This window comes from Bufo gargarizans, chromosome 5 (genome assembly GCF_014858855.1).
Source record: "Bufo gargarizans isolate SCDJY-AF-19 chromosome 5, ASM1485885v1, whole genome shotgun sequence".
Lineage (NCBI taxonomy): Eukaryota > Metazoa > Chordata > Amphibia > Anura > Bufonidae > Bufo > Bufo gargarizans.
In genome coordinates, this window is record NC_058084.1 from 319,536,642 (window position 1) to 319,548,135 (window position 11,494).

The 11,494-nt window shown below is 39.0% G+C and overlaps 1 protein-coding gene across 1 annotated transcript in view; it reads left to right on the plus strand.

The window, feature by feature from the left end:
* The window catches only part of LOC122939433 (collagen alpha-1(IX) chain-like), an 89,060-nt gene extending 80,711 nt beyond the window's left edge, over positions 1-8,349 (plus strand). The window contains 7 exon segments of the mRNA XM_044295500.1: positions 483-527; positions 2,735-2,767; positions 3,206-3,352; positions 3,952-4,128; positions 5,863-5,953; positions 7,096-7,173; positions 8,159-8,349. Coding sequence (XP_044151435.1) covers positions 483-527; positions 2,735-2,767; positions 3,206-3,352; positions 3,952-4,128; positions 5,863-5,953; positions 7,096-7,173; positions 8,159-8,349 — 762 coding nt within the window.
* The last annotated feature ends 3,145 nt before the right edge of the window (positions 8,350-11,494 follow it).

The window sequence follows — 11,494 nt, forward strand, 5'->3', positions numbered from 1 at the left end:
AATTCCAGGATATTTAAACATTATGATTCTCTATTGAAAATGAAAGCTAGCCATCAGTATGGTGAGTATTGGCAGTTTGTGAAACAGAAAGTATCTTGGCCATGTATAAATTCACTGAAGCCGAAAACCAGTGATGATACAACTAGTAAAATACTTGTGTTGCTTTTGTTAATTTTAACTTCCAAAATCAAAGCAACACTGTCTGGTTGGTTTTAGTAAGACTAATTAGCTTATTATCATTGGTTTTAGGTATTTTTCCCTTTCACATTTAAATTCCTCTTCAACTCGGAGCATAAATGAAAACAATGTTTGGTCATCCTCTCACTACATACCTTATAATAGCTTACCCATTCCCCGTGGTCAGCAATACCAGAAATAGGCAATGTACAGTATCAGTGGATTAATAAAAACAATGGTATACCTAAATTCTAAATTATTATTTAGTAAAGTCTACATGTACTCATTTCATTTTGATTTTTTAGGGTGAAAAGGGGAGACAAGGTGCGAGAGGAAAGACTGGAGCCAAGGTACATAACATATTAATCATGCCACCATAAACAGTATATCTACTGCACTAAATTCTCAGCTGTTACCTTGTGAGGCAATGTGATCAAAGATTTTATTGAAATTGAACATGAAAATATATATACAACACTGGAAAAAAGATTTACAGAATATGGGAAATTATTTATGTTGCATATACCAATGCATGTAAGCCCCTGTAACAACCTCCTATTAGAATCTGAGTCAGTTTACGCCTATGGCTACTGTTATATTAATGGTCAGCTACTCTGTCACCACAATTATCCCTATTAAACAGGCTGACATAAAAAAAATTGCAGTATTAATAATTATTAGATTTTTGAACACTATATCACCAACGAATCAAATTAATTTGTCCACCAGATATTATATATATATTTTAATATATGTATATATTATCTGATGGCCAAATTAATTTGATTCGTTGGTGATATATTATTTATAAATCTAATAATTATTAGTATTGCTTTTTTATATAAAATATTGTTTCATTTAATGCCCCTTTTGATCATTGGTGGTATCAGTGGGAATAAAGCGCTGGCCAATTAGGAAAATACTTACCACATAGGAGGATCCAACGACGTCACAGCACTCTCCTCCTTCTCTGCGATGTTGGCTGTCTTCTCTTCCGGGAGCACTCTGTGACGTATTCGGCACAGTGAGGAAACCGACAGCAGGCGAGCGTCCTTCCCTCACTATGCCTGCGTCGAATACTGAACGGGACGGCGCAGGCGCAAGATTTCCCCAACACTCAGCGCCGGCAGGAGGAGACAAACCCTGGCCGGGGCCCTGTCAATCAACAGTAGAAGGGCGTGGAATGAGGTGGGAGAACGGAGCCTCTAGGAGCAGGAGCAAGGCCCCCCCCCCGCTCCTAGAGGTTAATTTGCATATAATAAAACTTATAATTGCGCAAAAACAGGGGCATACATAAAAAAAAAGAATAGCAGTAATAATTGTGCAGACAGAAATCCTTTAAATGTTTTCTTTTAGGCCTCATTAACACCACTGTATTTTTGGTACACATCTGATCTACCCTTGTTTTGCGGATTGGATGCAGACCCATTAATTTCAATGGGGCCACAACATATGTGCGCCCCGCAAAAAGGATAGAACATGTCCTATTGTCCGTTTGCGGACAAGAATAAGCATTTTTAACATAGGGTGGAGCATGCAGAACGGGAAAGTGTGGAATGCACGCAGCTAGTATCCAAGTTTTGCAGATCAGTGATTTGCGAATCGCAAAGTGGATACGGTTGTGTGCGTAGGGCCTTAGAAGGAGTTGTCCAATAGATATGAGATTAGCTAATTATTTCATTATTGCCCACAAATTGGAATGAAATCCATTTTTAAAAAACCTGTTGTGGACATATTGCATTTTTGCCAAAAAAGTGATGTGACTACAATGTATGAATAAACCTTTAGGCCAAAGGGTATGGATTTTAGATTAATATATGGGTATGAAGATCAATGTTTTTCTAAATACCTTTTCATAGTCTAAAAACTTTTTTGTTTACTTCTGCGGGCTGACCCCCTCCCTTCGCAAGCGTGTGGCATTTCTACATGGGTGTATGGGTGGCTATAGCTGGCTACAAACATTTTTTTATGTAGATTTGAATGGAGCAAGAAGTGGAGGTCAAGGATTATTTTTTGTTGGTTTCAGAAACCAGCATCCTTCATGATGTGAGCATATTGTAGTATAAAGGTATAGCTGATCACCTGATGAATGGGCAAATGTTCCTTAATTGGATGAAGGCATTATTGTTTCTGGGCAACAGATCGCCCTGTGTGAACAGTAATCTGCTGACCAGAAACAATGAATCTGTATGGGGATGAGCGATCGCAGTACAGTTCCCTTGCCCTCATACAGCGGAGTTGATTGCTGCATGTGAATGTAGCTGTCGCCTCGGCTCACAGACAAGCAATTATTTGGAATGAGCAGTTTGTTCCCAATAATTTCCTGCACAGTTGGACCATGTAAAGGGGTTTTAATAATAGGTTTTCACCCATGGGGATTCCAGCTGGGGACCATCTGTGATCTGCTCACCTTAAAGAAACCTTTTAGGGTAACCACAGCATTCAGTGCAATCTTTAGGCAGCATGTTATAGAGCAGGAGGAGCTGAGCAGATTGATGTATATTTTTTGTGTGGATTTCTAAAGATTGAATTTTTGCTTCATGCTGTTTTACAACAGGGGGATCCAGGTGACACTGGAGACAAGGGTTCTGTAAGTAATTCTGAGTTGCTTTTTTCCGTTTAGCGTTAAAGGTAAATTCCAGTGAATAGGTGATAAATGTTATCTAATGCAATTCCCCTTGAACATCAGATTTAGTTTTATTTTACAATATCCAAATAATTCCTTGTAGACCATTACATAACCAGTGACTTATACAGTACATTAGTATAGTCCATGTAACATAACCATCTACTATACTGTAGCTGATATTATCCTTGAATTACTATTGGATTGTGAATGGTTACAGGCTGAACTGAATGGACGAATGTCTTTTTTCAGCCTTATAAACTATGTTACTATAATGATGAAAGGTCAATAGTCAGTAACAAAATTTCTAATTTTATCAAATCTCTCTAATCCATTTGGACATTTAAAAAATTATTATTAGATATGTATAACTAATTAAAAACTTTTTGTGTTCTACTACAGCAAGGAAAACGGGGTCCTGCGGGACCATCAGGTCAGGTGGGCAGGACAGGTGCTCCTGGATCACCAGGCCCCAGAGGCCATCTTGGATTAATTGGAGATCGTGGAGAACAGGGTCCTCCTGGGCCTCCTGGAGTACCTGGACCACAAGTAAACAAATACTTTAGACTGTTTATAGCTCACTCTATGGTGACACAATTAGCTGAACAGTTCCTTGTTGGGCTTTAGTGAAGGGAGTCACTAGCTACATCAGTATTGTTCAATTGTGGGCTTAAATAGACAGCAGTCTGTAATCTTTTAGAGCTTTCTTGGACTATATTGGGGATTTATCAGTTAGTTATAATGGTGCTGTTACTCCCTCCGCTAGGGAGCCAAAAGTCCAGTAGTTTTTTAATTGGTAAAAGTTATGCTTTATTAATTTTTGTGGCCAATTGGAGAAATCTTTATTTAATGTTGATAAACTAAATGTTATTTAGTTTACATGAAAAAGTATAATATTAATATAATATAATCTGTATATACCCTTAAATGGTTTACTGTGCATCATAGTTACAAATTCATAATTACTACAACTGAAAGCTACTTATTTTTTGGTAGTGTACAGTCTATTTTTTGGGGATACTCAAGGTTTTGTGAGCAGATAGTCTTTATGGTCAAGTATAGCATTAGTCACATCATGTTAACAATCGTTGGTGTTATCTCAAGCAGTTATGTGTTATTTCATTGAATTCTTTCCTTTATTCTAACAGGGACCTGACATGCCAGATCAGCTAGTGTATGAATTGTGCCGCAAGGTTGTAATAGAGGCAACAATAAAGTACGCAGCAAGCATAAGAGGAAAGTGTGCCAGTGGTTGTCCCATGGCAGGGGTATCCTTGATAGGACCACCAGGACCTCCGGGCGTTACAGGAAAAGCTGGAAAGAAGGTTAGAAGAAGCAATTACGCTGCAGTATACAACCACTGTTCATAAACTGGTTACAGCTATTTATACTCATAAAAAAACTGAAATCTAGCACCAGTGTAGATCCTTTTGGTCTGGTCTTTATTTCACCAAAGTAACAAAGTTTGGTGAAATAAAGACCGGACCGAAAGGATCTACACTGGTGCTGGATTTCAATTTTTTTTAATGAGAATACATAACGATTTACTTGGGTCATTCTGTGCACCTATTACAGGACAACTATGGGTGAGCTGGATATAACTCTTTTTCTATGCAGCTACTCTATTAAAACCACTGCACTGCAATACAATAAATTATACAATAAATTAAGATTTAACTAAATTCATAGGCAACTCTAAATCAATGCATGGTCTTTGTCCCCTTCCTTGTTAATCCTAAAAACTGAATCCCATATTCAAAATTTAGCCTTGAAGGGATTTATACAGGGGTAATATCACATTGGGATCACTGACTTTTATCTTTTTATACACCCTAAAATCTTATTTGCTTTTAAAGCTACCACTTGAAATTGAGTAGCACTGCTTACCTTATATGTAACCAAATCCTTCTCTTATTCAGCTGTCTACAGTTTTATTCCTTATATGCAGTATTATGATGGGTGCATTACTTTACATTTATCAACATTAAAATTCATCCGCCACGTTCTTGCCCATGACCCCAGCTTATCTAGATCTTTCTGTAATATTTTACAATCAAGTTGAATTTTTAGTATCCTACAAAGTTTTTTAGTGTCATCTGCAAAAACTTACACTTTACTATCAATCCTGTCCAGAAGTTCATTAATGAAGGGATTATAGAGAAATGTGCCTAACACAGATCCTTGTGCAATCCTGTCCCTGACTTTAGCCTATTTTGTACCATTTACAATTACTTGTTTTCTGCACCGAAACAAATTCTTTACCCATTTGCCTATATTGTCCCCTAGTCCATGACCTGTTAGGCATGACCTGTTTTGCCTGAATCCATGCTGGTTATCATTTATTAATTAATTCACTGCTATATACATTTGCAGCCCATCTTCAATACCTTAAAATTTTTTACACGCCACAGATGTCAAACTTAGAGGAAAGTAGTTCCACTGTTCCACCTTTTTACCTTTCGTAAATAGTAGTTGAACATCCTCCAATCCTCTAGCACTGACCCTGTTACAAGAGAAATTAAGAAGAGATACAGTGGTCTTCAAATTACAGAGCTCAATTTCCCCAATACTTGTGGATCAATAATTAATTTGCTCAGATGCGGCTGTACTTCTTCATGTGTTATGTTAGTGATATTTGGTAGAGAACCTCATTTTCTGTGCCCCTCAGAGATATCTGGTGCTGGGAGATCACTGGTGAACAAAGATGAAAAGCACATGGTTAAAGGGTATCTGTCAGTAGATTTGTACCTATGAAACTGTCTGACTTGTTTCATGTGCACTTGGCAGCTGAAGACATCTGTGTTGGTCCTATGTTAATATGATGAACACCTAGAGACTCTGCTCTCTCTACAACTGCTGCGCTCCCTGCACATTGATTGACAGGGCCAGGCAGTTTAAATGTCATCATGCCTGGCCTTGACTTCTCCTAAGGTCAATCAAAGTGGAGAGGGTGCTGCTATCTTTGCCTATTATCTATAAAAATGACATAATCAGAGGCTAAATAATTGAGAGACTAAAGCCATCAACAATTTCTTTATAAATCAGTTGTTGTTTTTTAGGGAAAACTAGGCTCTTCTGGAGTGAATGGAAAACGGGGCCCTAGAGGACCCATTGGAGTACCTGGACAAAAAGGCGCTCAGGGTGACCAAGGTAAGTTAGTTAAACACTTGGCATATCCATACATATTAGAGAACTCCAGTATTAGGCATCCTAATTTTGCCAGATAGCTGATGTGAAAGTGAGGATAGGGTATGTTGGATTTTATCATGACTAACCCTTTGTTCTGCTGAGGGATAAGTAGCTGTCTTAAGTGTCAGCAGCTTGTGTCCATCTCATCATTGAAATAAATATACACACTCGTCCAACAAATACAGACCAAAGAAAAAATATGGTAGGGCCTAGCTAAAGAGTGGGATGGAGAACATGATAAAGAACATTACCTTCACTAATGATTAAGTTATCCTAATATAGGCTTCTTTCACACTCACGTTAGGCTTGTCCCGTAGACTGTTCTGGTAGAGGGAATGGGGACGGGCCGGAGATCCGGCCATAGCACGGCAAGCAAGCCGAGAGGCGGGCGGACAAAAAACACAGTGTGCTGGAACAGCCTGCTGGACAAGCCTAACGAAAGTGTGAAAGAAGCCATAGTCTGTATAATTTCATGGCATCAACTCAAATCCACCATTGGGGATAACATTTAGAGAAAAGAGCCCTAGGTTGTTGAGAAGTTCCCAAGCTGGATATTTCAGATATTGTAATGTTAACAGGTTTACTATAGCTTTTAACTCACAGCTATTTTGGTTTATGTATGTTATAGTATAGAAAGTAACTGGTCGGCACTGCCATCCATGTGGTAACAAACAGGATCAACGTCCCTCAATTATGTGGAACACACTGGTGCTCAGCAAAATTTTCTTGGTAGAAATAAATAGCGGCACTCACCGATTCTTAAGCAGCTTTTTGTCATCATTGATAAAAGCATAGCGGACGTGGGTACAGCGTAACTGGTAGGCAACAGCCGTTTTGCATGTACTGCGCTTCCTCAGGCCTTACGTGATGATGTCGGCATATGTGCCTATTTATGCTCTTGCTAGCGCTATCACTATGGAAACCAAGACAGCAATTAAAACAACACAATATAGAGATATAAAGAGTCCGGTTATATAATACAGCTAAATCATTCCTATCGCACAATCCCAGAGGACCCATTGCATTAGTCTTGATCATCCAGGAAACTTCCCTTTGTAAAAAATATGCGGTTTCTATATATTTTATGTTTATGATGCTTTCAGGTGAGAAGGGTGCGAAAGGGCAGAGAGGAAATCAAGGCACAGGACTACCAGGCCCAGATGGAGTTCAAGGACCTAGAGGTAAAAACTGAATGTTTGTATACGTTAATATATTGTGATTTAGTTATTGTTTAAGAAAAAGCTAATTTGAATGATGCCAAGAATATAAAGTGACCCCCTTCGAATTGAGATCTATATTTCACAATGGTGAAGAGCTTGTAGATCCCTACCACTAGGTTCTGCAATCATCTACTGATAACTTTGTAACCAGGGCTAGGAAATATTTGGAAGCCCATGATAAAAACATCTCTAAAATCCTTCACCATCTAGAGTAGATCACATGGTGTCTCCAAAAATCTTAAACCAGCCCATGTACAGGTATATTTAATCCACCCATTCGCTTAATTGTTATTCTTTTTATACAAACTAAATGTTATCTACCTAATGCTACAATCTAATATATAAGATAAATACCCACGAAGTTTGGAATACTTGGTGACAATAAATGGAATATATTTATGGGGTGCAACCAGTGTCGGACTGGGGTACCTAGGGACCACCAGTAAAATTTATTTTGGGGGCCCACCGTACGGATACATTTAAATATAATAAATAATCTACCAAGTTTTTTTATATGAACATAAGCTGGTTGAGGTGCTGTACATTAAATATATGTATGTAGTGTACTAAATCTAATGTGTTATGTGCCACTTGTGCAGGGGGTGGGAGACTAGGGGCCCACCTTGCTCAGGGGCCCACCGGGGGATTCCCTTGTACCCCTGTGGGCCAGTCCGAGCCTGGGTGCAACACTAATGTGTACTTTTCCCTGATTTTATCTGTAGGAATAGCTCTTTAGTAGATTTTAGGTTGGCCAGAACATGGAATGGAAAATGTAACTATATGGAACATTCATGACTTATTTCTCAGTACAAGTTCCTGTCATTTTGACATATCCTGTAAAATAGCTCACACGCTGAGAAAACAGTCACTCTGCATGTGTGTATTCTCATTGATTCATCTTATGGACTGCAACGTAGTTTTAACTATTCCTATTTCAATTTTATAGGTTATCCAGGTTACCCAGGGGTTGCCAAGGAAGGACAACCTGGACCACAAGGTCCTCCTGGTTACAGTGGACCTCCAGGCCAGCAGGGGATACAAGGCCCAGCAGGGGTCCCAGGATTCTGTGAAGCCAGAGACTGTGGTATTAATGCTCCATCAATGCTAAATGAGCAGGGGCTGAGGATGCCATTTTGAGTAAAAGTCTGACACAGAAGAGGACAATAACTGGGTGCTTATTCTACCTTTATTGTGTGGTAGCAACGTGATGGATCTGTACAAACATTACCTATTAGCCTAATGGACATGGAGATTAATAAAGGAGATGTTCTAACTACAGAAACAATCTTGGCTTCTCTGCATCTGCTGATCTCATATCTGTAGGATTCTTTCATCTACCAATTTTTACCAAATTCATCTCCAACATAGAATGAAGCACCTGGACCTACATAAAGATTCCAGAACTTTTTAAAATAATATTTGAGTATTTGTACATTAGTAACTAAAAAGAACATACCGTATTTCAGTCATGGATTCGTCTTTGTTCTCCAAGTGGTAATGCAGAATAAAATTGTGGTGTATGTGCCAAGAAGGATCAGGTGCCAAATAAATAAACCTACATTCATTTTGCAGTTTTTCCTGAATATTTGATTTATATTCTAAACTAATTACAATACCCTTCCTTCAGGATATATGTATTTACAAGTATGTAATGTGTGTCATATTTCATGTGTAGACCTCCTCAATGTTATTTTATTTTGAGAAGTGATGCTACATAGTAAGCAGTTGTACACTATGGCAGTACCACAGCACGAGGCACAGTCACTCATATGAACTAGAGCCTGTGCCTATGGAAACAATGAAGGGCTTGTGGTATTCTCAGAATCTCCATGGTGTGCTGATGTTTAATTCTATGGTACACAAAAGAAATATGCAATAGGTATAGAAATAGAGAAATAATGTTCTTAAAGCAGCATGATCATAAAAAACATAGTAAAAAAAAAAAACACAACCATGATGTGACAAGGCTTTGGCCAGGGACTGTTAAGCAACAATAATTTTGGGCTCTCAAAGCTTGAATGATATGTATTTTATCTTCTTGGCATTGTCCTCCTGATGGAGGTTTTAAAGGGGACCTAAACTTTTGCTGAAACCACAAATGGGCAGGTGAGCTTCTCAGAGCACTCTGCACCTTTGGGTTTCATCTGCTCTGCTTCTCCAGTATGTGAAGTACGGATCCATAGAAAGCATATGGGATCTGTACTCCACATGCTAAAAAAAGGCAAGCAGAGCCTATGAAACTCAAAGGTGTAGAGTGCTGCACCTTTGTTGTTTCAGTTAAAGGTATATACACACAACAATGCAGGAGCCCTCTGCGCTACATAAGTAATCATTTTAATATATCAAGTATTTTAAATTGTACTATTATTAGTATAGTAAATAAATCAAATAATGTGAGGTTCTTAGCATTTTTTCCATCAAATTGTGTGAGCTTGTCTGCCCCAACAAGGGGAGCTCATACAGATGGTACCCTACTCAAAAAAGACTCCCTTTTTTGTGCCTAGACCTTCAAAATGAACTTGGAGTAGGTAGGATACAGCGGCTGTATATTCTGCTGTAATAAAACAGCCTTGGACACATGAGAGGAGCGTACAAGAATGAGGCATATCTGTAAAGAATAAATCAAGGCAACTGGACGTACTGTAGATTTCTTGATAACGTTTCACTCGTTTTCAAGAAATCTACAGTACGTCCAGTTGCCTTGATTTATTCTTTACAGATATTCCATGACCTGGATAAATGAGAACCTTCACAGACAAGAATGAGGCAGTCACCAACCCCAAATTTACAATGCATATGGATTGAGTTCGGTGTAAAATATAAATTACCTACTAAGGCTCCTTTCACACTAGCGTTCGTCGGTCCGCTCGTGAGCTCCGTTTGAAGGAGCTCACGAGCGGACCCGAACGCAGCCGTCCAGCCCTGATGCAGTCTGAATGGAGCGGATCCGCTCAGACTGCATCAGTCTGGCGGCGTTCAGCCTCCGCTCCGCTCGCCTCCGCACGGACAGGCGGACAGCTGAACGCTGCTTGCAGCGTTCGGGTGTCCGCCTGGCCGTGCGGAGGCGTGCGGATCCGTGCGGATCCGTCCAGACTTACAATGTAAGTCAATGGGGACGGATCCGTTTGAAGATGCCACAATATGGCTTAATCTTCAGGCGGATCCGTCCCCCATTGACTTTACATTGAAAGTCTGGACGGATCCGTACGAGGCTATTTTCACACTTAGCTTTTATAATATAATGCAGACGGATCCGTTCTGAACGGAGCCTCCGTCTGCATTATTATGATTGGATCCGTTCAGAACGCTAGTGTGAAAGTAGCCTAACTTACACAACTGAAGTCAGTATAGTATTAAAAAGGAGACCACATGTTCTGTACACACTGGACAAATACATACAAGTAATACTACTAGAGATGAGGGAATAATTCTAAACTGATTTTCCTAAAATTCTGGTCGAGTCCATATGGTTGGTTATTCAATTCAGATGAATTTCTCAAAATGACATCAGCTATTTTTCAAATCAAAAGACGAGAAAGATGAAGGAGGATCACATGACTCCAGGCGGTATGTCATTGAAATGAGTTGGTTGCAGTCCAAGGAGACCCCAGAATGTCATCCAGAACTTTGGGCAATAGGAGCTCTTTGGTTTATTCGGATTTATTCAGACCCAAATCGAATCACTGACTGATTCGGCAGAATGGAATTAAAATCGAATATTAAAAAATGTGCTTATCGGTAAATAAAACGCATACAAATTTTAACATTTGCCTAGTCTTTCATTTATTGTGCCTTTGGCAGTTAGTTGGTTAAAATGATTTATAACAAGAACTAAGAAGTATGTGCGTGACAGCTTCTGCCATATTCACTGATGCAGCCAGCCAATCATGAAAGAACTCACCCAGTCTTTAACATGCTTGCAGATAAAACAACATTTCAACCCTAGTTTTCATGCTTATTGGGAAAAAGCCTAATTATCTGGAGTGCTGATGCTTCACTAGTGATTCATGTAAAACTGCTGTGATGCAGCATAGTGCACACTTATACCGTATTTATATCCACAAAGCAAACTATGGCATAACATTGCATAACACCGCCCTTTCATGATCACTGAAGCATGGCTATATAATACCCTCTAGTATCAAGATAAGTAAACATAAATGTTATATAAAATAAAAATGCTGTTACAGCTCATCACAAATGGTAGAGACCGAGAAAGAATAATCATTGTCATCTCTAGTGGTTTTCTACTGTAGTGTCTATAAAATAAAACAGTCGTTAA